At 40.5% G+C, this 27500-nt stretch overlaps 3 protein-coding genes across 4 annotated transcripts in view; 2 read left to right on the forward strand and 1 right to left on the reverse strand.

Moving 5' to 3' along the window:
* Positions 1-3728, forward strand: part of LOC110064320 (centriole and centriolar satellite protein OFD1-like) — a 21296-nt gene extending 17568 nt beyond the window's left edge. For both annotated transcript variants that reach the window (XM_089273137.1, XM_089273138.1), the window contains 5 exons: positions 1-55; positions 1196-1307; positions 2621-2666; positions 3205-3370; positions 3579-3728. The exon at positions 1-55 is cut by the window's left edge and continues 50 nt beyond it. In XM_089273137.1, the coding sequence (XP_089129263.1) occupies positions 1-55; positions 1196-1307; positions 2621-2666; positions 3205-3370; positions 3579-3710 (511 nt within the window). In that variant the 3' untranslated portion in view covers positions 3711-3728. The remainder of the gene's footprint in view (positions 56-1195; positions 1308-2620; positions 2667-3204; positions 3371-3578) is intronic.
* Positions 3729-13124: 9396 nt separating this feature from the next.
* Positions 13125-17222, reverse strand: LOC110064138 (tRNA (cytidine(32)/guanosine(34)-2'-O)-methyltransferase-like). Its single transcript, XM_020771142.2, has 3 exons — positions 16857-17222; positions 14447-14829; positions 13125-13675 (listed from the first exon to the last, which is right to left on the reverse strand). The coding sequence occupies exons 1-3, from the start codon at positions 17151-17153 to the stop codon at positions 13414-13416; spliced, it is 942 nt and encodes a 313-aa protein (XP_020626801.2). The 5' UTR covers positions 17154-17222; the 3' UTR covers positions 13125-13413.
* Positions 17223-17285: 63 nt separating this feature from the next.
* The window catches only part of LOC110064181 (ubiquitin carboxyl-terminal hydrolase 4-like), a 34517-nt gene continuing 24302 nt past the window's right edge, over positions 17286-27500 (forward strand). The window contains exons 1-7 of the mRNA XM_089272465.1: positions 17286-17456; positions 18865-18992; positions 20029-20283; positions 22292-22437; positions 24196-24254; positions 25331-25349; positions 25879-25925. Coding sequence (XP_089128591.1) covers positions 17338-17456; positions 18865-18992; positions 20029-20283; positions 22292-22437; positions 24196-24254; positions 25331-25349; positions 25879-25925 — 773 coding nt within the window. The 5' untranslated portion in view covers positions 17286-17337. The remainder of the gene's footprint in view (positions 17457-18864; positions 18993-20028; positions 20284-22291; positions 22438-24195; positions 24255-25330; positions 25350-25878; positions 25926-27500) is intronic.

Consider the following 27500-nt stretch of genomic DNA (forward strand, 5'->3'; position numbering starts at 1 on the left):
AGAGAAGTCTTGGAAGGAATACAAAGCTAAGATGGAATCCAGATTGAATGATGAGGTACAAGTGACGCAGTATTATGTGCTGGATTAGCTGCAGTGATGACTCTGTGATACAGCGTCGTGCTATTTTAATAATTATTTCAAACCTCTGCCAAAGTAGAAAAGATTCACTGGATTTCAAAGCCACTTCCTGGGCTTTCTGTTACGCTCAGCTAATGAGAGTAACTTCATTTGGCAAAGGCTGTTATTACAAATATTCAGATGTGTTGAAGAGGCCATGTGATTATTTCACATACTCTTATTGCTTGTGTGGTCAATGCAAAATTCAGGCCTGTCATCTGCATATACGACAGTCTCGACTTGGTTAAAATGCATCGTCGCCGAATTTTATGGGCTTTGCTTTATCGATGAAACGACAAACATTGACGTTTTGTGAGTACCTGCCTGATGCAAACGTCAGTTGTTAGCTACCTAGCCTAACCACAGACGGGTAACTGTCTAAGTAAGTGTAATTTCTTTGAGTAATGTTTGCTTCAGGTAATCCAGAACGCCATATTATGCTTGAGGGTGTCGTCCTGCAGTACCTCTTCACCACACACTTTCCTGTTGCTCTGAATTGAACCGAAATCATGTACTTTTAAATGTAAATTGTATCTTTTACTCTGATGGTATCGATAGTTTGAGTTATACCGAAATATTACAACACGACTGTTTGTATTATGTTGTCTACATATTAGACACAATGTATCAACTCAGAATAACATTTATCCTGTGTTAATTTAGATCAGTTATCAGCAGGTAACGGGTACCGAGTACGTTCACAGAAGAGGATATGTGGCTGTAACACATCCCTGTATTTCCTTTTGTGCGTACATACTGCTCTATGCAACGCGAGAATTACCTGTCTGGTTCAGTATTTGGACGCCCTGGCTGGGGGACGACCTCCAGGGTTGAAGGGGTCGTCCAGCCAAGTTAGCCGAAAAGGGTTCAGTGTTAATTGCCAGCATTTAGAAGGTTTCACATGTTATAGCATGCAATTAGCATGCGTTGCAGGCGTAAACGGAGAAGGGGTAGGGAGGGTAAAAACACGCCCCCCCCGTCTATCCCCGCTCTCCCTCCCCCTCCCCCTCTCCTCCGTTTTACATGTAATAGGCCTTGCGCTAATGTTTAGGTACATTGTTTTGCGCCTACTTTCCAGTGTCAGAAGCGACTAAACTATCAAAAGCTATATGAAGAAGCCCTGACGAATCAGTCTGTGTTAAATCAAGAGATAGCTGACTTAAAACTTACTTTACAACAAACACAACAAGGTATTTCTTTTCTACATTGTCACTCTCGCGTACTGTTATCCTCATTAGTTCGAAATGCTTTGCTGTTGTTACAGGAAAGTGTCCTATCCCGTTTACAGTACATGATTTGAACCCAGGAGTATCATTAGTTCGTCTTGTGTGATCATCCGGGTGAGGGTAGTTCTGAAAAGAACTGTTGTTGGTGACTGACGTTTCGACAACCTAAGCGGAAGAATTTCAGAGTCAAGGGAATAGTGTTTGTCAGTCGATGATGTTACAAGAGTGGTCCGCTGTAACTGACTGGCGGGACAGTTTAGCATAGGATGAAACAGTCGTGTAAAGTTTGTCAACAGTCGTTGGTCGGTTTCGATCCGTCATTTGCTAGCCAAATTAAGTTAGTGTTCCAGCTTTCCAGAGTCATTCGTTGAAACTAGTTTGTACTGTAGGTTAAGCATTGAGCAAATATGATTGCAATTTTTTTGACACTCCATCCTTGGGGTTTAGGCTCAAACATTCATTACAACCAGAGTGTTTTTCGTTGCACTTCGCCTTTGGTCCGGTTTTTTTTCCGTTTCGCTCTACTACCGTTTTCCGTCCTCGCTACACAACATGGCGTCCCCCTGTTTAGCTAGTGTCATCAGAGCGTTAAAAACGTGAGTAGGAAACAATGTAAGTATGTATAAATAAACGTAAATATGTAATTTGCTCACCCACGGAGCACCAAGGAGTTCACAAGAACTCGTTCAGAATCGAATCGAATCGAATCGTTCCAGAATCGAATTGGAATTTGGAAATGTTGGTTTTTGAGGAGAGGAGAAAAACGGAGTACTCGGAGAAAAACCTCTCGGAGCAGAGTAGAGAACCCAACAAACTCAACCCAACAAACTCAACCCACCGCTATGACGCCGGGTCCGGGAATCGAACCCGGAACACTTTGGTGGGAGGCGAGCGCTCTCACCACTGCGCCATCCCTGCTCATCAACAACAGTTCTTGTCAGAACTACAGAAAATGCAGTGTTTAAACTGAGTTTGGTTGTTGATATTTGTGTTTGACATACCTGTAATGTGAAGCCAGACGTTGATACCAAATTTCAAGTTTTGAACCAAGTTACAGCTTCGTTATAGAATTCAACAGACCGGACAAATAAAACGATGATATCACAAAATGTTAGTTCCGTTATAATTGAAACTGATATGTATACCCTGAAGTTTGTAAATACTGTTGTGCTACAAGGAAGGGCGTACTGTGTAAATTTGTAAGGAAGAGAGAAGTGTATAATTTGTTTAGTTTAAAGGGTTTCTCACAACTGCAAAACCGCTTTTTTTCACCTTAGTACTTGACATGGAGCTAGGCAGAAGAAGAGCGAACTCATTTCCTCGGTGAGTACATTATGTATATCATTTACAGACGAAGTTCGCATGTCACTCATTTATTGTTATTTTTTTCAAAACGTAGGACAAGTCTTAGTATTTTAAGGTTTGTTTGCGCTATGCTTTCAGCCTCCGGGACAGGCAATCGAACGAAAAATCGAATTCACCCAAAAATAATTGGACAATCGAACGTTTGATTTCCGAACTCTTGATTTTTGTAAAACTGTCGTTGAAAATCAATGACAAGTTTTTCTAGGCTCGAGTTCCGGCTTCGGTAGAACACGAATTTATTCACCGCACACAATTGAACGCAATCCATTGGATTGTGTTCGATTCAGTTCGGTTGCCGAACTTAATCGAACAGTCTAATGGATTGAGTTCGATTCGTTCGATTGAGTTCGATTGGTTTAGGAATCGAACTCACACAAAGTTAGGTGTTCGATTTTGATTGCCGAACGTACGTTCCATTGATTATGCCGGGAATATAGTCGATAGATCACAGAATTGCATGGTCTATTTTTTAAATTCTTCCTCTATTGCTCAATAGCCTGGATTCTTTAACAAACGAAGAAGAGTCCCCTGCGTCACAGACAACCCAGCAAGGTGATGAAAGGACATTACTAACAAGCACTGCTATGGACGAAACCAGTAGCACGATTGTTATGATAGCTCAGAGCAAGATGCTGTTTGATCGGCTGGAAGTAGAGGCCAAGGTGGGTTTAGTAAATTATTTGATATTTTTAAAGTTTGTTACGTCTTGTACTACAAGCCTAAGGTAATGTAACACTGCTATTAATGGTGCGATCTGAGCCCTCTTTATCATGCTTACTCGACTGATATTCAGAGCTTGTTTACTTTTCATGATTATTTTAGATTTCTGAACACCATTGTTTCAATGAATGTTTTCCTGGTGTGTTGCAGGAATTAGAAGAGTCCTATCAGAAGTTCCAGTCACGAATAAATCAAATGGAACTCGATGTCTATCCTACGATTCGCTCCCTGGATTTACAAAATCCCACTCAAAGCTCAATCGAAAGCACTTCATTTGAATAAAAAAACACTTGCATGTAACTATTGTCCTGATTGCTTTACGTTTACCAGAAAGTAGCAATAAGACAATAAGGGGAAATCCTTTTCTCTTTCGCACCTCTCTCGCTGTGGTCAAAATTTGAAATGTCTGCCTTGAGGATCCCAAAAACGGTGCTTTTAAGTATGTTTAGTAAATGCCAGACTAATGTTAATGTTGTCAATGCCCTTATGGTATAGATCGTTTTCACTGTCACGCAATAAAAACATAAATCGAAAACCATCCAGTGGAAAAAGCTATGAACTTACGATGTTATAGAAGATAACTAAACAAGACACTTCTCCAAGTTTTAGGCATGTGCGTTTCCCCAGACTTCAGATATTCGTCGAAATGTTTCGCAGATATTTGCAGAGCCCAGTATGAAAACGCCATGTTGGTGTACCTCCGTGGTACACCAATATGGCGGCCGGAAAAATAGTGTAAACATCTGGAACTTACTTTGGCTATCTAGGCGACTGATTATCAGTACTGATCAAACAAGCATTTACATAAGCACTTTTCATAATGCTCTAACTTCTAAAAAGGTTCAAAATCATGAGATAAGTATATATTTTTCGACAAACTCGATCGTAACCTTGTGTCACGCACCTCCATAACCCTGAAATTCAAAATGCTCTGGATTCCAAACGAAGCACGCTATTGAGCTGTAAAATTGTGAACAGATATAAATAAACCGCCTCTTATGCCTGATGAGGATAAAAATTTTGGTGGCTCTTTAGTTTTGGATTTTCGAAAGTGATGACGTCACGTGAAAACGATCTATTGCCGTGCATTCTTCGACACCTTTTGTTGTAGTGGTGGGACGATTTCACTCCATCACTCCATCACTCCTTCACTTCTTGTTGGACATTTGGAAACTCCCATATGAGAAGGTCAGGGATGCTCGTCGGAAAATTTGAATTTAATTGCTAAAGAAGACTAATGTGGGCGTTACTCGAGCTTCATTAAACCCACTTACTAGTGATTACTAGTCACTGTTCAAGAAAGGATCCCGCGCGCACTTGTAGACCCGACTCGCGGACTCGAGAGATCAGCGGAAAACAAATGAGAGCGTTACTTTTATTATTATTTCTTCAAGTGCACCCTGGAGGATACTTTGACAGCTAAGAATGATGACGTTTCGTCAGAACACCCGAACTGAGAGCACAATCCTCGATTTTTACCCGAGACGACGAGAATCCCCGACCTTTCCCGATGGGAGTTCACCCCCCCTCCGGGTTTCGAACATCGTGTTGTCCAAGACCGTTTTACAGTCGCTTGCACCCTGCCAAGTTAGATATTCTTTGAATTTCTGACGCAAGTGCTAAATATCTTACCGCAGAAATTATCTACATTGAATAGATTTTCGCACGAACGTTTTTATACATAGAAGCTAATTATATAAATAGCTCATTTCTCGAAGGTGTTCGCTTATACAGGTTTAACCGTACTCGATTGCCGAGAACTGACGAGATATTGAAAATCACAAAATTGATAAGCTGTATGAATTTTCGATTCATGATTGAAGCCGTGATTAAAAGTTTTGGCCGATTTTAAAATAACAATACTTGTTGGCAGCACGCAGCAACAACTAAAAATCTTGTACAACTGAGTTTATTAATCGGCAGGTTTCGTCTGCTAGTGAGACTTCGCCAGGATTAAACTACAAAATACAAAGATGGAACATATTTTATGCTAAATCTTTGTGGTACAAAGTACGCTCCTACTATAGGGTGTGAACAACGAAACACCCACAAGAAATACGTGTAGGATATGACTAAAATCCTGCGCTAGAAAATGTGCAATGTAATGGAAGCGGGGCTCACGGATTTAACGTTAAATAGTTGATTAATAGAGAAAAAAAAGACATAACACAAGACTGGGAGTTCAGCAGTCACTAATATCGCCTTGGAAAGGGAAGAAAAAATTAAAAGAAAAAGAAGAAATTATTACAACACGGGGTAGTCATATTTGGTAACCCATCCTGTATCCAAGCATGAACCCCGCCGAACAGGGCTTAACTTTGTTGAGCGGACGAGACGCGGTGATGTCCTTGTGGTATTATGACTCTACGCTGGATAATTTTTTCTCTCAAAAGGTAACAACGAAAGTGAACAAATCACTGATATCGCCTGGGAAAATAAAGAACGAAAAAAATAGGAATGAAAATGAGAGTGATTATACTTACTTTGCTGATCGGACAAGAAGCAGTACTTTCTTTATAATTGACTCGGACGAGGATCACCAATAACTTCATGAATGTTTTCAACGGTGTTACATCTCCTCGTGTATTCTCTTCAATTTACCCCCTGCATAATTGGCGTGTTCCGCTTTCATGAGTTTGACGCTGGCTTGTTGGTTGGCAGGCAACGCCGTAAAATCAGCGTGTGACCGGCTCCAGCATTGTCCGTCGTGTTCACGTTGGTGGCCGTCAAGGTTGCTGGCAAATCGATGCCATTGTACCATCCTCGAGGTTTCAGCACCGTCTCTCCGTCTTCTCTGTCGTAATTCAACAAGGTTTCCAGATAAGCTTTCTAATGGTACGTATCCGTTTGTGGGCTGATGATGATCTGCTTGAACAGTGTGTGTGCCGGGTTGTTGACGGGAACAGATTTTCGGATACCAACGGCAGCTTTCTTCAGAGCTAGTTCCACTTCGAAATAACTGCGAGAGAGATCTACGTCATCTTCTTGAGGGTCCACTTGGAATTCCACTGGATTGATGCCCGTGGTGAACGTCTGAATGGGGACCATGCAGTGACTTGAGATGCTGAGATCGGTCGGGGGAACTCTGAACAAGTTCAACCTGGAATTCTTCGTTTCGGCAGAACCGGCGTGAGGGAGTAAATCGGTCATCATCGTCTTCGTTTTTTGCCTCGCTTTTTCAGAGCGTTCCGTACCCAACTGTAGTCAAGCAGCTTTGAGCGTGATGGTAAAGAATATCCCTTCCTTTTGTGTTTTTCTCCTTCGTCGACCCAAAGACAGACCAGTGGTGATCGGAGGTACGTGACGAACGCGTCTGGGAAAGATGGGATTCATTCTCAGAAGATGTCGTTGAGTTTTCGTTTCGCAGCTTTGTTAATATCTTACAGAGCTTTGCGTTTCACTGCTCGTTTACCTCTTCTCTTCACAGCGCGAATGCCTCCGACAATGTTGGGCAATCCCCACGGTCCTCCCGTTTTTAAACCTTTCCATCATTCTCGAGCACTGGCAGTGATGAAATCCTGGACGAAACCATTGCCCGATTGATCGTCGGGTCTGAACCGTGTCAAACTTCCACCTCTTATGTTCGTTTGAAATGAAAGGTGGGGATCGTATTTCCTGCTCAAAATTTGACCAGATCACCTGTTGTCTCTGGCATTTGTGTCTTGATAATGTCTATGACCTCCTTGCGAAGTGGAATATATTAAATGTGGAGGGGTTCAAAACACCGAACCCCCTTCTCCTTTGCGAAGAAAATTGACTTCTCGCAGAAAATCAGTGACTTGATTGCCCACCACGGAACTTCCACCCACGTCAGAGTACAGCAACAAGGATCGCGAGCCAGTTCCCGGCAAAGCTTCAAACTCTTGGTTGAGATTCATGAAACGCCAATTGCACAGGTTTGTCCTTCCCGAGTTCGAGTTTGTGCTTGTACCCCAGATCGTGTGTCATATTTTTCAAGTCCAGTATGATGTCAGTAAAACAGTCTTGACGTAGATTGGGTCCCAATACATAATTTCCAGTACTCGTCTCTTTCAACCATCCCATCTTCAAAGCCAACACCCGATTGATCTTGAGTGCATTGGGGTAATTCGAAGGTACTTGTGTCGCCTCGTTGTCCGTCAACAGATCGTCTCCTTCCCATCGGAACTGAATGTACGTTCTCCTCCCATCTTCCATGACGTATATTGTACTTGGCACCGAATGTCGGTCCACCAAAGCTGTTGATACGACGTTGTTCGAAATAATTGATCACGGATTTCATGAAATCAACACGGTTTTCGTACTCGAACACTTTTGGGTTGTACCAGGCTCTAACAAACTTTGTTGTGTTAGGGGGGAAATTTCACAGCCCAATCCATGATGAACAGGATTTGTTTGGCATCCATCAACTTGGGAAGTTCAGCTACGGCGTCAGGTAGAGAGATGCTACACAATGCCACTTTCCATCCTGAACCCTCCAGTCGTTTGGGGTGAGGTAAACGTATCTTGAAATGATTGCACTGGTTCTGCGGAAACTCGTTCCCGTCCGAGTGGCTCGGCAAGGTCACGTAAAACGACTCACCCATATTTTAAATGTAAGGTCACCTTCGTCACTCCCGAATCAGAGGTCACCAGCTTCCCAGTGTTCTCGGCCACTTGCGACTCGATAATGTCGATCACATGGCTGCGTAGGGTAGATAATGGATATGTTTGGATTCGAAACGTCTCTCTTTAGAGCGTACGGGACTTCTCTCAACAGATCCGTCACTCGATTTCCCATGATCGTACTTTGACCCACGTTCGAGTACAGGTACAAGGGACGACGATTGGTTCTCGTGGGCTTGGTCCAAACTCGTGAAACGCCAATTGCAAAAGCAACTGAGTCTCAATCCGTCCTCGTCGAACTTGAAAGACGGATCCAAGTTATCTCTCTGGGGATTCCACACATTATCAGCGTACGGGGCGATGCCAGTAGGAAACTCGTTGGTGAGATTAGGTTCCACGAGGTAGCAGTCTAGACCTTCAAGCAAATTCACCCATCCCATGCATGCAAGTGCTAATTGACGACCAAAAATCGCTTTGGTTCGTTTCCGAGGCAAGTCTTTCTTGGTGAACGTGTCCGTGATGTCGATGACCAATTTCTTTCCTTCCCACCTGGAGACAGGGTAGTATTTTTTTCATCTTGATGATCTGTCAGTGTCATGTCCGATTTGATGACATCCTCTGCCAATCTGTTCCTAAACTTGTCGAGTATGAGTTGCATGAGCGACGTCCCGCTCGTCACTTTCCACCCTTCGGATCGAAATGGTCATGTCATCTTCTGCGTTCATGGCCCTAGTGGAATCTTCACTCAAGGCCCACGCGATCCGACACAGCAAATCATTTTTGATATTCATGGAACGGATGCAATAAGCAATGAGACACTGACCAAACCCACTTTCCATCCAGTTTCTTGAAATCGTAACGGGTAGGGTAATAGGTTCTTGAATTGCTGGGCTTGGTTCTCCGGATACTCGTTCCGGACCGAGTTGCTTAGCAATTGCACGAAAAAGCCCTGGCCTTCATCCCGACTTCAACAAGGTACGTTTCTCGATCCAGCTATAGTACTTGTCTGGCCACCCTTTCCAACATACACCAAGACTATTCCCTTTGCGATTGACGATCTTGTCCACGCGAAAGAGGTCGTTGTCCAACACGCCCACTTTCTGCAATCGTGCACGTAAAAGGTTCCCTGGACAGGTGTGCGCCCCACTCGTTCAACTTGTACGTGGGCACGACGCCGGGTAGAGCTCTGGAAACCACAAACACTTTTTCGGTCCAAACGGGTTAGGGCGGTTAATACCCTTCCTTGAATGCGCGGTATTTCTTGTCCAGTCTAACCCGATTACCGACTTTCAACTTGGGCTTGAAGCGTTTGGCAGTCAAACGTTTCGCGTACAAGTTGTTCCTCACTTCCTCCTCGTTGCGAGCATTCACTTACTCGGGAGCCATCTTGATGCTGCGATGATACGATCGATTGTAACCCAACATCAAGTCTTGCAACACGGGTAGGAAGGTCAACGTACTCCTGATGGTAAAATACTGATGCAACCTTTCTTTCAAGGTGCGATTGAATCGTTCCACCACACTGGCTTTGGTGTCTCCACTGGTAGAAATATGATGAATGTTTTTCCGCTTCACCACAGCTCGGAATTGCTGGTTGTAAAATTCTTTTCCGATCTGTCGTCCGTCTGCAGATTCTGGGGGTTGCGACCTTTCCTCCGTTTCAAAATCCTCTCGAAGACAGCTGTCACGTCTTTACCAGTCTTGGACTTGACGGGTTCGACCCAGGCGTACTTGGAGAACACGTCGGTCAATAGATACCTGTAGCCAGGATTGAATTTGGCAATGTTGATCACTTCGATCAGATCCGCCACCCAGTGTTGATCGATACCGAACACCATCACTGGAAGGGTAGGAAAATGTCGTCGTCGGGGTTTGTGTAAGGTGTACCCCAAATCGCCCTCCAATTTCTCTCTTACTTTTCCCACGGGAAATTTTGAGTTCGAGCGAAACACGACACATTGCCCAAACTACCGAGTCGCATACGGATTCTTCTTATTAGTCTTCATAGTACCGGCAATTTGTACAGACATTGAGTCCAAAGGTCCGGGTAACGTTCACGAACGGTCAAAAACCACTCGAATGACTGAAGTGGACGTTTCAACCACATGATAAAGACTAGGAAACGAAATACGTTTTGACACGTCAACGGCTCGAATTCTTTCAAGGGATCGTCACTGGGATCGGTAGGAATGACAATACTATTGTCACTGCGATGATCATTCTTCACTTTCATCTGCAACCGCAGTTCAAATATGAATTATTTCATATATACTTCACATCATTTCACTCATCACGGAAGATATGAACTCAATTATTTGACCTCACTCCCAATGTGTGGCTTCACAGCTCAGTTGGTAGAGCATCGCACGGTATCGCGGAGGTCACGGGTTCGAAACCCGTTGAAGACCTGGTTTTTTTCAGGCTTCTTCTTTCCAATTGCTTAAATTGGAAAATTTACTGCGATGATCATTCTTCACTTTCATCTACAACCGCAGTTCAATTCTGAATTATTTCAGATATACTTCACAATACAATTTCCATATTTCAAGTAAACACAGTCGCACCTTTCGCACAACCTGGAGCAATACTCACGACTTGACAAGTACTACACAGCCATCACACCTAGCACAGAGTTCTTGTAAGGAGGTCCACATGATGTTTGATCAATATTGGGCAACATCTATCAAGGGTGGAGAGCGCTCGAGAAGAGGAAGCTCAAGTTCACTGGAGGTGTACATACATGGCCCTTTCACGCTAATCCCCAAACAGTCAGCGAAGTACATTACAAACCCACGAAACAAGATCAACTTGTGTGACTCCCCTACAAGTACCATGTGCAGTCGCCGAAAAGAGCAGCTAGCAAATGGGAAGAAACTCGTCATTGGAGGTGGCTACAAGGCCGGCGAAATTGCAGTTTCCATCTCAAACGGAGCCTTGCATTTTCTCATGAAGAGGCAGATACAAGATTGCTCTTGCATGCCAAGCATGCTTGAAACCCCAGATCACGGGTCATCGTTCAGTCACCTGACACTGACTTGCTGGTTCTGTGCGCAACACACTTCGAAAGCATCAGCTGTGAGGAGCTTTGGTTCAAGACCGGTGTCCGAGATCACCACCGTTATGTGCCAGTACATAGAGTGAGTGAGAAGCTTGGCCAGAAATTGTGCAGGTGCCTTCCAGCATTCCATGCACTGACGGGGTGTGACACGACTAGTGCACTAGCCGGAGTATTGAAGAAGGCTTGGGAAGGACTAAGCCGCAACAAAGTGCACCAGGACATCCTTGGATCGGTTGGACAGACCGCTGCTCTTGACGACTTATCCAGAGCAACGTGCGAAGCGTTCCCCTGCGACTTACACCCTGCAGTGAAGAAGCAAACCAGCAGTGCAGACGAACTGCGATATTTCATGCTTTGGCAGAAGCGACGCAAGAGTGAACTCTTACCCCCTACTTCAGACAGCGTGCTCCAAACGAATCAGCTATTAAGCCTTCATCTCGAGAAATGCTTTGGTAGCAAGACCACACCTACCCTCCCCAGAAGGAAATGGCCGGGAAAAGACTAACGGTATCTTGCAGTCTTGCTGTATGACGAAAGCAGCAGCACCAAGTAGCCTCCTTGAACTTACCACCTGCCAATGTAAGAAGTCGGGGTGTCAAAGCAACTGTTTTTGTGTCAACCTCGGATTGTCTTGTACTGAAACTTGTTTTTGCATGGTGTCTTCCTGGACGCAAGCGATGAATCTGAGAACGATTCTGAAATTGAGACTGATTAAATGATCACAGAATGACTCTTACCAGTTTTCTTATATTTCACGGCACTACAAAATCTAAGCAGGAAGCGTAGGAAAGGGAGAAATGAAGCTTTTTCTTGCACTTGGTTGCAGGTGCATTTGATTTTAACGACCTTAGCATTATGTAAAGTGTGCCATACCAAGAAAAAGGTAAAGAAAACTCTCTACCAGTAATACAACGCCTGTTTTATGTCTTGTGTCATGTGGTAGATTACGTACTCTAATTTATCACCCAACGGTATTTGTTGTATTCTCAGGTGACGTTAACACAAACTTTTAAGAATCATTCCGGAACACTTTAAGTAAAACAAAATCGTCAGAAAATGCCCATCAGCTTGTTAGCCTCGCTTTCATGTGAGATTTATAGTGACGTCAGAAAACACCCCATTAACTCAAAACCTATACCACATATCGTCCCTACGAACTACCTAGCGTTATTCAGGTCTCGTTCTCTCAAAATCTGTTATCAGACCTTTTCTGTGGCGATGCCCTTTTTCCAGTCTCATACGTCAATGCACACGCAATGTTATACAAAACCTACTTGTCTCCCTCGTATCCCCCTTCCTGCACACACTGACAAAGTTGAAATTTTGGGCGCCAGTCACTAGGACTCGGCACACGTCCCATTTGTAAAATTTTCCGACATTAAACATTGTTGAGAGTTGATTTTTTTTCCTGTTGTGGCGTGATTTTAATTAGCGTGTCAGTGAGCGAGAGTAAAACGCTGGCGCGAGATGAACGCAGGCACGTTGTGCGAGTCAGTAAATGCTGACGCGAGCGTGGGCCGAATCCTGCAAGTTGATTGGCCAGTTTTTCACTGCGAAGAAAGTCGCTGCATGCGTTTTTTCACGAGAAAGGGTAAAGGCTGACGCAAGCAAGGGTAAAATGCTAATGCAAGCGAGGATAAAGGCTGACTCGAGCCAGGGTAAAGGCTGACGCGAGCGAGAAAAAAAAGCTGACGCGAGTGAGCACAGTCACATAGGGCGTTTTGCCCCCAAAATTAGTGTCTACTTTGCATATGTTATTTATTGGGTCACATGCACCCAATCCAGTCTTTTGATTGGTTCCACGTTTTGACTGGAACTTTTCCCAAAGAGGAGACTAGGGCAGAATCTTCAGTTCGGCCATCTTGGATGAAATCCGGCCTTCTAATTGGTCGAGAGCGGTCACGCGGGCTAAATCCGGCCTTCTGATTGGCTACAGGCCCAACGAGCCACCTATACCACTCATGTGGTACATGCTTTAGCTACACGAAAGTTGCAAACATTCAAAAGTTGAAAGTAGTGACGAATGCCAAATCAGGAAATATTAAACGAGGGTCATTACTTTTGCAACTTTATACTTTGCACAACACTGTCATAATAGATTAAAGCTAAAAAAACAATCGAGTCACTAGATGACTATAAATGTCACTATAACTGTCCACTACTGTTTTTCTCATTTGTACAGTGCAATTTGTCGCTTGTTAGTGTTAGCTGCACCCAAAAATGATCTCTTGGTGCTAGCTGGTCCTGCACAATATATATACATGGAGGTTATGCAACCAATTCTAAGTCATAGGTAGCTGACTGAATTTCTACAATTCAACCATGTCACTTGTTTCACAAATGTTAGCTCAAAACATCTGTGTCACTCTTTTCAACTGTAGTACTTGCCTCCTGCCCCATGCTCTCAGAAGAAGCTAAACAGTTAGTTTTTTTAAGAAGACAGGCAGTTTTGTAAGGTGGATTTATTGGTTCCTGGGTAGGTGACAGTGACTGATATTCCTTTTCTGCATTGGAAGTTGCAAGTGGATATGTTTGGTCTGCATCGTAACCACTAAGGTCGCCACAGGCTATAAAGGGCACAATAATCCTGTTTACTCCTTCCAGACTGTAAATTGAAAAGACAAATAGTCAAAATATAAGATAAATGAAGTAAAATTCCAGTGCTAAGTAGTCTTGACTAAGTTCGCTCTTCAGGGAGGAAAGCTGGGAAACTACATGTAGGTCCAATTTGTTAGCTCCTAACAAGAAATCTGCTACATTATCTTAGCTTTTTGGTGATGCATATTAATACTGAAAGCACCTTTAATTTTGTGCTGGGAGTGAAAAGCAACACCATGACAAACACGCATTACTTTGCTACGGTCTACTCTAGATATAATGATGGCTTAACATTTAGATGCCCAGGTTTATTGCACCCACAGCTTACAATATTCTAGCACTGCAATCTCTGACAGTATGCTGAGGTGGTCTGACGGCACTGACTGATATGAGAAATAGGCCTATTGCAGCTGGGGTCATGTGACCAAATTTTTCCTTAAAAAATCCATGTTATGGGCTATAACTTTAAAAATGTCAGAAATGGAAAGAGCATAGCGAAAATACCAAAATGGCCAAGTTTGAGGCCCCTGGCATGAACAAGTAAGTTTATACAACAGTTTAAATTTTCGGAAAGTTTAGAAGATTTGTATGGAAAATGTTGCTGGAGGCCCATGAACTTTTTCCTTACAAATCTTCCTAGTTTTTAAAAAATTCAGACCGTCATAAAATCTCATTCTTTAATGACGGGGGCCTCAAACTTGGCTATTTTGATATTTTCGACATACTTTTCCATTTCTGGCATTTGTTAAGTCATAGTCACATATTCACAAGTACTCACCTTTTGAACTGGTTTGGGTCAATAAGCAGAGGGTTGCACATTGTTGGCACATATCCAGCTGGTGGGGAGTAATTCTGACAAACCACAAAAGATTCAATGCTTGAACTACGACTGCTCCTTGGCTTACATATTGACACAGTGGGAAAAAATACCTTGAGCTGGCCATACAAAATGTCAACATCTTTTCCCCGAAAAATTTTGGCAACAAAGTTTCCTCCAGGTTTAAGTACATGTGTGGTAATATTAAGTGCTGCAAGCAAGAGTTGCCCCTGGACGTATTCATCAATATCATGCAGCCCAGTAACATCTGGAGCACCATCACAAATAACCAAATCAGCTTTTTCTCCTTCAAAATGGCTGATGATTTCATGAGCAGTTGAGAGCTAAATAAATATAAATTAAAATTTAGATAATAGAATAAACAAACCTCTATCAATATACTGTTAGTCACACATTTTCAAACAAATCCTTATATGTTAAATTTGCATTTGTTAGTATAATGTGTGAAACACAACTCAAGCTCTGACACTTACTAATGAAAGTGACAGTGAAACCTGCATTAAGCAGACACCCTTGGGACCCTCAACAGTGTCCGCTTAATACAGGGTGTCCTCTTAAAACAGGTTCTGATATATTGTGCAAAATAGTTATTAAACCCTTTTGAAATTGTCACGTTCATTGAATGATAACCACATGTCACTGCATATCAATACATAATAATTATGCATTGATATGCAGTGAAATGTGATTATGGAAGGAAGATCACAGGTTAAATTGTTATTTAACCTGTGATCTCTCCCTCCACGCAGTCAAAACAAAGGAAAAAAATAACTCATGATTGCAGGATATTGATAATCAAATGTCCCATCAATAATTTCTAACTGTAACAAGTCTATAAAAATATGGTGGACAGAAATTTGTAAAACTGGGGCTACCAATAGGACACAGTGTAAGACCAAAGGCTATGCATAGTACAATGTCCAGTCAGTCAATGCATCAATCTAGAATACTTAGCTTTAGAACAACATTGCTGAACAATTTTAAGGAGTCTGAGACAGCTCTTAGGTGCAAAAAGCACTTGAAGTGTCCTCATAATGTAGGTTCTGTGCCACAAAACGGCTTAAAATTGGTGTTCATGTCTGCTTAAAAGAGGTGTCCACTGAATGCAGGTTTGCTTTACAAACTACTATTGCACTGGTGACTACTGATAATGTGTGATAGCTGAGCTAATCAGATTACAGCATTTACATTAGTATATAATTAAACCTCCACCAATAGACGTCTCCCATAAGCAGACACTTAGTAATGGTCCCAGCTACATACAAACAATACATTTTTACTACCCATAAGTGGACACTTTTCTTAAGCAGACACTTTTTCTGGGTCTTGAGGGAGTCTGATTATGGGAAGTTTGACTGTACTAGTAGATCTCTTCTAATTTGAAATTGTTGAATAGTTATTTTGTAATAAAATTTATAGTATTAGCTTGGTTAAGGGTGGCGCCAGGTTATTTAAGTGACCCTGTGATTGGCAACTTTTGTGGCCTGTGAAACATGAAAAGTTTTCCTGTGAATCATGATTGAATTGTACTCAAAAAAACTGTTTTCAATTTCCAAGTTACTTCAATGTTTTGTGATAAAACGTCTTTCCGAAGTAAGTTCGCTAAGTTAACTTGTTGCGTGAATAGTAAACTTAGGGAAGGAGTTGGTTACCGGTAGCCATTTAGCCCAGGGGGGGCACTGCCATATATGGGCTATATAGGTATGTGCCGCTGTGAAGGGTATGGTTTTCAAGCAGTTTACTCTAGGATAGGGTATATAAATCAGAGCGTTTGGGTCTAGAATAGGGTAAAATTTTTCACAAAACTGATTAGTTGGTTGAAGATTTTATCTAGACTAAGGAAACCAGGAATTGTCACTCAAAAATATGAAAAAAATCAAATTGGCAAGTCTAAATTTATGCAAATCAGCCTCAACAGTGTTGATAGATGGGGGGATTTGGGGAGTTTACTCTAGTGTAGGGTGGCAAAATTCAGCTGAAATAGCTCTGGTATAGGCTAAGGGTTCCAGGGTCCCAGCGGCACATCCCCACCCAGAAATTCCCAAAGCACCCCCCCCGGTCATTTAGCCCCCAAGTCGATTAGCTTAACCCCCAAGTCGATTAGCTCCCAGCTAGTTGGCCCAACCAGAAGTCGATTAGCCCCCATTCACGCTTAAAGAACAAGAAATAAACAGTGTTTTCGACTTCTGGTTGGGAAGGTGGGGGAGGGGGCACCTAAACGGTTAGGGGCTAATCGAAGTGAGGCTAAACAACCGGATGAGTGTTTGCCATATGGCAAAATGGCCATGGCGACAAAGTTTGAATTACAATACATGGCACAGTTTCTTTAGTTAAATAACAGAGTTCTTACTTTAGTGATGTCACCCTGTATTTGTATAACGCCAGGGAGAGGAGCCATGGCTTGTAAATCTACCGCTACAATCTTGACTTTGTCCTTGTCTTCTGGACGTTCTTGGATCAATTTTCTGCTCAGTACTTGACTCCAGCTTCCGGGTGCCGCGCACAAATCCACCACACGGTTAACGCCATTAAACAAGTTAAAGTCGTCATTTAGTTGCAATAATTTAAATGCACTTCTAGCTCTCCAGCCTTCTTCCTTCGCAAGTCTGTAATAAATATCTCTTTTGTCCTTAGAAGAACGCCCCATCTTGATCTTCACTCAACTGTCGCTGCACGAAGGGCAAGCTGGGACATCATGTCTGACCAAACATGACATATTCACTTTTGATTTCGTACATGCTGACCAAATGATCGCGGTATCTGTGACGAAAATAGGAACCAGCTCCCTCCGTCGTTCCTCCGCCATATCTCTCGTCTTTGCATAACTGAACATGGCCGGCGCCACTGAAAGTCATCACAGTGGTTCAATCGAGCATTCCGTGGACCTTGAAACTCAAAAAAGGGAACTAACAGAAGAGCTGAAAAAGTCGTTAGTTAAGGGTGATATCTGGTGAGTTTTATAGCAAACGTTGCGTCAAAAGCCGGTCGAATTTGTATTAGAATAGAAACGGAAGTGAACTTGGCGTTAAGTCTTGATTCAAGAACAGTTTTTTCTATTACTTTAGTTATTCATGTGAAGATTAAATGATACGGTTTGTTATCAGAGAGTCGCAAGAGGTCTAGGCTTTTAGCAAGACGGAGTAGGACGACCACTTTTGGGTGAAAATTATTACTTTTAATAGTTTATCTCATCTAAGGTAATAGCTAGCTTGATGGAAAATTTTGTACGCCCACTTCTCAAATCCTAGCAAGACAATGTGAAGGTTATTTTTGTGGTTATTACGTGTTTTCTTATTTCTGCACTAAGGCCCATTCTGCTAGTGCTTAACCTGTTGCATGAAGCACCAAGATAAAGTAATTCATGTACTTCCTTAGATAAGGTGGATCGATTGGTCCATTGTTTAGTGGCCAGGGACATAATTGCATGTCTTGAGTGGATGTTTTGGTCTGGTACTACCTCTTAGCATCCTTCAAGGAAGTTAACTTTCCTGCCTTTTCAGAGAGTCACAGTATTCAGCCACTATAGTTTTCTGGACCGATACTCTGCATGTGAAGCCATAAACATAATTATTTGTTTCAATATGCTTCAAATATAATGAGTAGAGATGGTATCTGAAGCTTTCTATTGCTTGCTTGTGCTGTGAAAGCATCTACATTTCTGCCTCTTCCTATTTGCATTCTTGATTTTCGGTTTCCTTACTCAAAAGACATTAAGATGCCCATCAACAGTATGCAAAGTATGACTCTCTTGAACCTCTTCCTTACTAAACATCCAGCTGGTGTTTAGCAGGAAAAGCTGTTCATTTGTAGACAGCCCCTGAATTTCCTGTTTTTCGTATAAATAGAGCTGTTCTGCAGCATCCAGTTTGTAATCCTGGAGTCTCTGTTCAGTCTGTTAAAGTAATCATTTGCCTTGTCTAAGAACACAATGCAGTGATCCCAGTCAGTATGTGCACCTGGGGACCTCTTGGTGGTGTCTGACATGCTAGGGGAGGTTGCTACTACTCTCAGCTGGGTAAAGAGAAGTCACTGTCAAAAATTCTGAAAAATTGAATGTTTTGGTATCATTCAGAATGATCAGTAATAATTGTTTCTTAATTTCAAGTGCAGATCTTCATAACAGAAGTGTACTTTACAATCATTTTAAGTAGAAAATCAGCTTAGGAGATTCTGAAAAAAAATTGTGATTAAATGAAACAATGAACATTCGCACACGGGCAACAGATCTTCTAATAGCAGTTGTTCTATAGAAGTACCATTTTGATTAATCTTTGAAATTGCAATAAGAAGTGCAATCTCAAAAACGTTATTTTGTGACTTAGGACCTTGCTAAGTTATCTTAAATGTTTAATTTGAAGGTATCTTGTTGATTGTCGCTGGTTAAAACAATGGAAGAAGTTTGTTGGATTTGATACGTGGGATCAGTTTGGTGTTGGCGAAAAGTTGAATAATCCCGGTCCTATTGACAATTCAAGTCTTTTTGCAGGTGGGGCAATACTTGTATTTAACAGTGTCACATTTAATGAGTTGTTTAGAATGTTCAATTTAATTAATGGATGTCATTCTGAGATGGCAATAATTTAGATGTTTAAGTAATTATTGTTGCCACCTAATATTTCATGTTCATGTTCATGTACATGTACATTCATAAAAAAAACATGCAATCCTTGACTTCGTGCTTCTTTTCTAGCAGATCTTTCTTACACATCTGTTGAAGAGCTCCTTTTTAATGGTTCGAAAACCATATTACCTACTAGTAATTTTTGATACAAGGAGGGAAAGATTCAATCTTCTTCCTATCATAAATGTATTTCTCAATATTTTGTGATGTTTGTACCATAACTATTACTGATTGGTTTAAAAGTAAACTACCTCACAAATTGAATAGCAAATGGTGTGACAAATTTATGCTGAACAATCTTGAATTATTTGTTTTGTGCACATGAAGCTATATTTTGCAGGAAGTTGGTTTCTTGAAAGAGAAAAACAACTGTTACTTTCAGTTTTCAGTTTCTCTCAACACATAAATGACAGTAGCAGTGTAATCTCTAGAACGATAAAAGCAAAACAAATAATGAAAAAGGTAATATATATTTTTAGATAGCTAGTATGAACATTACTAGATATGTATATGAGTCCGTATAAATTTTGAATGGGAATTGTTATTAGCAGTGGAAGACTGTGTTTACAGATGTCAAATATTTTAATCAAACATTCAGTGACAAGGAAACATCTTGAAGATGGTTTGCTTGAATTACCGAGACTGTTGCATAACAAAGTCACTACCTGACAATACATCATGAGTTCCAATGATTAGGATGATGAATGGAATTATCAATGGGTTTCAACTTCTCAACATCAACTGGAACTCAGTCCAAAACTGTTTTAGCCAATGACAAACGTATTGTTTTTGAATGATTTAGTAAAATCACTTGTTGTTGGCTTCTTGTATACGGCATTTTCAATTTGAGAAGAACTGAGTACGGTAATGGAACCATGGCATTCTTACAATCTTGTTTCAGCTGATGGCACTGCTTTAAAGGAACACCTCATTGACGAGCTTGATTATAATTTGGTCCCCAAAGATGCCTGGTTTAAACTTGTCTCATGGTATGGAGTGATTTCAGAAGAGCAGGCTCTGCCAAGGAAGGTGGTGGAACATGGCATGTATGTCAAAAGCTGCAAAGTTGAGGTGTACCTGATGCAATTCAAACTTTGCCAACACTCTGATCCAAAGACCATGGTCACAAGGCAGTTTAGTAAAGGAGACACTGTTGGTAGGTCTTGATACCTGATTTACACTGTATATGAAATAAATTCTTGAAATTTCATGAAGATCACATGATTGTTTCTAGTTGGTGATACTTGCTGCTTTCCTGTAAGTGTAATGTATATAGTTTGTTATGTGGCGCTTTTTACTAGAAGTGAATGTATGAAAGATCATATATTTGAACTGTGGAGATAGTTATGAAGACATGATTGATCGTCGCAGATCTAGATACAGCTTAAGCTGCTGTGAAATTACAGCCTGAACAGGATTTGAACCCATGACCTCTGCAACACCGGTCTGGTGCAGTGATCAGCCAACTGAGCTATCAAGCCAACTGGGAGCTACTCACAAACTGACCTGTGGCTTGATAGCTCAGTTGGTAGAGCACTGCACTGGCGTCACAGTGGAGTGATGTGATGATACTGTAAATCATGCCTTCATACTTTTTACTGGCTTATTAGCTTTGGTAGACCAAAGTCAAGACTAAACAGACCGATGGTGCACAACAATCCTGGCCACCAGACAAATCAAATCCTATGCATTTGATTCACAAATGTCATGTATTGTCAGTGGTTTTAAGCATGCAAGTTTAAAAGGGGACCCTGTCTTGCTATGTGGTTGCTATGTTGAAATGTAGTTTGTTTGTGTGTGTTTTCATTTGGCTGAATCAAACTCTAGAAACCATAGGAAGTTGATCAATATTTAACACTAGCAACAAGGATGGCATTGACTAACTAACTAACAATGACAGCAGTAAATAATTGACGAACTGCAATATGCCTGTACATGTAGTCTCCTATGCCGACATCCTTATGGCTTGTCATGAAATTTCTCCTCCTCATTGAACCTCTGCTGAAACAAACAGCACATTCCTTTGCCTTTATTCCTAAAGATCAACTGGAGATCATGCAGAGATTATTTTAAAGCTAATCGGTGCACCATGCTGATTCATAATTTACACCGTAAAAAGCCAGTCATTAACTAAGCAGGCTGTATTGGACTGATATCTACAAGGTTTACTGTTGTGTATCATGTCAACGGCAATGCTTTCAAAGTAAATGACGCAATTATCGTAATCCAGCCTGAGTTTGTAGATTTTTTGTACAAAAATGCCATCTGCTTCACTCCGAAATACACTATACATGTAGTTTTTTGAGGATTTAAGCAGAATATTGTAAATGTCTCACACCTGTTGAAAGGCCATGCGATATTTAAGTGTCTTTCATTCATTTCTCAAGTTTCAAGCAGACTTCCTAGCAGGCTTCCATTGGAAGGTACTAGTCAGAAGAATATCTGCATGCAAATATGACCATCTTCTTCATCATGGAATGCTCTGACTAGCTTTTTGCTGATAAGGATTTAGATCAATGGTTTTAATGTCCATGTCCTCACTGAAAAACCATCATGGTATCCGTTTAAGTCTCTTGCAAAATTATGTGGGTAAAAAGGTTCATTCCTTGATTCAGAAATGCACTGTGACTGGGCTACATAAATAGCTGTCTATTTCAGTGGACTTTGTTGGGGAGGAAGATGCATACATGTAGCAATGCATATGAGGCTACTGCACATGTAGATCCTGGTGTTTTGTTTTATAATAACACTATGTCATGAACGTTGAGGGGTATAATTGGTTAACTTTCACTGTAACAAAGTCAAGGTTGACATTAATTTTAGTGATAAATTATTGCTGAGCCTGAAATGAGAGAAGAACATTAAAAAAATCAGCTATGTATGATATTGTGCTATTGCTATAAGACTGCCATCAATCATAACAGAGCTTTATAATAATTGCTTCCTGCTTGACAAATGTTTGTGGCTTAGTTCCTGTGCCTTCACTTGATGGAACAAAAACATGCTGAATTTAGTGCATTTCATAGCCTAAGCCTTTCAAGCAATCCATCAATCATCATCATCATCATTATCATTATCATCATCATCATCATGTATGTATGTACATCATCATGTATGTACATCATGTTCATCATGTTTGTGATATGTTTGTAAATGCCATTCAGGTCATGTTATGGCAGAGATGAGAAGAGTATTTAATATTGTGGATGAAGTTGAAACAAGAGTGTGGACCAAGTACATGAGCAACACATATGATCTTCTTGGTAACTTGGAATACACTGTGCAGGATGCTGGCCTTTACCATGGACAGGTATGATAAAGCTCAGAGTTATACAAGATCAATTTAGTTCTTACTTGTGTTAATTCATTGAAACTTGTCATAGTATAAGGGCTGTTATCCAGTAACCTGCTAAGATGAGAACTTTAATTTATATTTGACTATCTAATTAATATTTTAGAAATGAGAATATTTTCCATTATTGTTTCTATCGAGTTGTAGTAACACAAGTAGAAGTTTTGGAGAACAAGAAATGCTATGTGAACACAAACTGTGGACAAGTGTTCTCAAAAATTTGTCATTTCTCCCAAACGTTCAATCTATAACTCAATGGGAACTTGGGGAAAGTGTATACATTTCTTTAGAAACCACTGTGAAAGAAATTTACTCCTTTTTTTCGAGTATCAAAATGTAAATTCCCTTCTCTCGCTCAGTCATTACGTCAACAGCTTGAGCTGATCCTGTGCTTTCATTGAGTCAAAAAAGTGCTGCTTTTAGCATGCATTTGCAAAGCTGTGCTCTAGCAGCACCCGGTTGCCTCAGGTGACTGGCTTCCGTCTTCGGGCGACAAGAAAAACATGCCTAGTTGCCTGGTCAGGCGACCTCCTTTTCAAGGTTTAACTTAGAGATGTCTCACAATAATTTGTCTTTCCCTCTTTTCATTTATGGTGTTGTATTAAAGTTTACGAGGCAAAATGGCTCAATTTAGAATGTTTAAATTCATCTGTGAAGTAAAAACATTGGTCATTCAATGGCTCAGCTCAATGTGTACATTTAGCACTGGCCTTTAGTGATATGGACTGCAGTTTCCTTGTATACTTTGTATAGCATTAACAAAAAGTCTTCTTAGTTCTTGTGGTTTGTAATTAATGTGCATGAAAAGTCCCTAATTGAGGGAGAATGTGAACTAAATTGTCAGAAGCATAGAGGGCAAAGAGGAAAAAAGGACTTAATTTTTCTACATATGTCAACCATTTTAACTCTAACAAAAGTGTAAATTTTGTTTTTCTTTACGGACTTTTGACAACAGTATAACAAAAAATTACATGTGAACCTTTTATCTTTGGCATTTGTACATAGGATAAATACCCTAGAAACAATGCAAGACATTTTTTTTGAGGGTCAATCGGTTATCATACATTAATTAATAATGTTATTAGGTAGTTATAATTAATTAATTTTTTTTCATTCGGGCTACCAAGCTTGACTTCTGGGCACCCAAGTCTACACAGTTGGGTGCCTGAAGGGCAAAATGTGGGTAGAGTAAAATTGAAAACAATTGATACACAAGCTGGTAGCCGAGTGTCACACAAATGTTCTTACCACAGTTTTATGTTTTCTGTGATCAATTACTGAACAGATGCATGACAACATGGAATCTTTAAAGAAGCAATGAGAACATGTTAATGACATCATCTAATTTGATGTTGAATCAAGATATTTTTGGAGTTTTTTATGAATAAACATACAACTATAGTTTACTATAGTAAAAAACATGTAAAACAACACAAACAACCCCTGAGTAGTCTTCTAACTGGTAAGTAATTGGTTTGGTTTTGGCTTCATGACACTCAATGGAAAACTGCTCTAATCGTTAATGGTACCTCATCTTCACTGCATTGATAACACTGCTTGGTGGTTATCTAGAACACATACAATAGGGTTCAAAACATTGTCTATGCTGGGCTTGAATCTTACAAGACTGGTCCCACCAACCTTCTACATACCTTTCCAAATTATCAAGCTCATCTGTTGTCCCACTTTCTCATACTGTTTGTCTAATTATTTCAGGTACTTATTCTAGACCAAAAGAATGAGGATGGTACTTGGCAACATCAAGCACGACAAAGGTACCTGGTCCGAGTCAAAACTGAAAACTTGTGTACAACTTGCAATTGTTTCCTTTGGAAGGATCATAAGTGGGCCTGGGAAGTTTGGAAGAAAAATGCCTAGGGATGTTGGGTGTATTCCTGGCCTGCCAGTTGAAGTGTAATGAAGGGTTGAAAAACATCAAATAAGTAAAAATAAACCAGAACAAAACAAAGATGGTTAAGATTTGAGAAGTTTACTCAGGTAGATAACACTTGATGAACCTGACAATATAGCCTTTGGTTATTTTTACACCCTTCATGACATACAGCATGTAATCTGCATACAAGCCAAGTGACCAATCAAGCGAAAGCTTATCCCAGTCTCTGTAGCATGAAGTGACTAGGAATATTTCTACTCCCCCATGGATGGGATGCTAGTCCATCCCAGGGTTAACCCCAGCATTAAATTCGCCAGTACCAATTTATACACCTGGGTGGAGAGAGGCACTATGGAAAGTAAAGTATTTTGCCCAAGAACACAACCCAATGCACTCCTCGTTAGGGAGCTTAAGTAAACCACAACGACGACAGCGACGAGAGCATTACTGAACAAAAGGTTTAATGAGCAAAACAATAGCTGTGCACGTCCATTATAAGTCTTTGTACATTTCTTTGCTGTCCTCTGCAAAATAACAACGTGAAATGACCAAGTTCTGCGCTGTCTACTGAACATGGACGAGGACGGCTAATTTTTCGTATTTCCATTTGGAATTGAACACTGTCATTGCACATTTAGCCCGAGCAGGTTTTTAGAGCCATTGGCGTACTGAACAGATCTAGACAAACGCAAATTTTGCAGGTAAAATATGAATTCATCTTTTACTAGATGTCGTCCTTGGCATCATCGTTGTTGTTGGTTAAGCTCCCTATTTCATGACATAGCTGCTCCTTTAAAATTGAGTATTTAAATTAGTAATTTGAAAATGTCCTTAACTCTGTGTTGTCTGTACATGTAGGTCATCTGTGTACTTTTTGTATCTGTTTGTTTCTCTCTACTCCAAAGAAGCAGCAGTTTTCTGGGAACTAACTGTCTACTTTATTTCTATTATTTTCAGTACTTTTTCATCTTCATCTGTAAGTTTCTTGAAAAATTTATCTGAACATAACTTAGTAAAGTTTGCTTTGATTGGTTAATTTACTGCCTTCCATTTGTCTGTGGATGCAGTATACTTACTATAGTTAGCCTTATTTTACATGTAGCCTTAGCTGGTGGCCTTTTGAAAAAACTCACTATATATAAATTACTAAGTCCAATGCAAGAAACATTAAGTCTATGTAAATGAGAGAACTTCATCAAAATTCTCTAATTTAAAAATTGAAATATACGTGCACTCTGTACGCTGCGATCTTCCGTAAATTTGGAGAGTTCTTAGAAATAAATTGAGTGACGTTTCTTCTTTCTGTTTTAAGTGCTGCACAAGTATTTTTCTGTGTCTGTTACTGGTCAATCTTTTGTAATCCATTACACGCCTTGATCCCTTGTTTACAAATATGTGCCAAATTTGGTGATTCTGAAATTGGAATGTGGTAGACAACTGAATCACAGCTACTGTACATCAGTGTGGTTTCACTACATTTGGCATAATTTTTTTCTACTTGACAGGTGACATCAAGCACTGAACGTAGTGGTCAATCTTCAAATTCCTACAGGTGAGGGTTGCCTCCAGTTATCTGTTACTTTTTCATTATTGGTCGTAGTATTTGCTTTGAAGGTACTTTGCAAGTTTCGCAACTTTGAAGCATATATTAAGTCTCAAAATTGTCTGGCTCTTTTAAACAGGGACTAGGGGAGAATATCTTGAAAGAAGAGGGCTCATTGTTGTCTTGATAAAAAGGGTGATTGCAGGGAGAAAGTGTGTGTGTGTTGGGGGTAGTCCTTAGTAATTCTTTTTGGAATAATGCAAGTTCAGTAAGTCAAAAATCATCTGAGGCAACTAGTGAGTTAACTATTTTTTGTATTGAATCAATGAAATGATAATGTGTGAAATGGATAGACCAGGATATTTTACTCTGCATCAGGTACACATGTTCGGACGGATATTTATGTTAAACATATAAACAACAAGGTTGGAGACAGGCTCTAAAAGATAAAAGCCACAAGCAATAGCATGAAGTAATATCTATATCACACTCAAATACCCTCTCTGAGCTTGATTTGTACAGTTTTTTTTATGTTTATTCAGCATAACTTTCTCAGCATAAAGACAATTCAAGGACATCAAATGACTAGTCCTCTGTTAAACTTACATTAATTGTGGTCTTTCTAAGGAGACCAAGTCTTTATTTAATCTGGGCATTTTAGAGTTGTGGTTATGTGTTTTCAACACTTTTTTTCTGTTTATGCTCCATGCACACTTCAGCATGTGGCCTAATGTAGGGGTGGCGAATGGTCCTTTGAAAACTCTGAGTCTCGTAAAATTTTCTTCGAATTTCACAGGTCTCGCAGTCTTGTATTTTAGCGGTTATGTGCCTCTCATGGTCTCGATTTTTCTACGAAGCTGTCTCGGAGTCTCAATTTGTCGCAAGGCTAAGGGTCTCGAACTCGAAGTCCCAATTCGTTCCTTTATCTGTTTTTATAAATGACGTCTTCCTGCTTCACTTGATATTGAATTTCAATGAAGCAAATTACAAATTTTCTGAGAAAAATTGAATCCTAACTTCTCCTAAATTGTCTTAATTCCACAAAGAGGTACAAAACCTACCGCAATGTCCGTTTTGGCGCCAGAAAAACAGTTATTTTTCCCTAGGATATCATAAGGTAATGTGTTTTAATCGAATTTCCAGTTCCAGTCAGTTCCAAGAAGCTGGTGTAAGGCTGTACAAGCTCATTCTAGCTGTCAACTAAATCTGGGACTAGAATTTTAAGAATCTGAACTACTCGTGCCCGCACTCAATGCGCTTTGAAGTCTCGGTCTCGCAATCTAAAAAGTCAAAATGTTTCGGGCTCACAAAGAAAAACGCTTGTCTCACAGTCTCACAAAGTCTCGCATTTACCATTCGCCACCCCTTAATGTCTTGCTTTGAAGGTTTTAAGATATATGCGATACTATAATAATTACTATAGAATATTTTGACTAGACTAGCAATTGCTTGCTTTTAAAATGGAATATCAAGCTACTGAATATAATTTCTAGATAGTTACATTGTAACCTTATTATTAGTCTTAATCAGCATTGATGTTGTTTATGAAATTTGATTTTAGATAAGAAGTCAGATTAAGCATAT

Source organism: Orbicella faveolata, unplaced genomic scaffold (genome assembly GCF_042242905.1).
Source record: "Orbicella faveolata isolate gen_17 unplaced genomic scaffold, um_ofav_v1 contig_35, whole genome shotgun sequence".
Lineage (NCBI taxonomy): Eukaryota > Metazoa > Cnidaria > Anthozoa > Scleractinia > Merulinidae > Orbicella > Orbicella faveolata.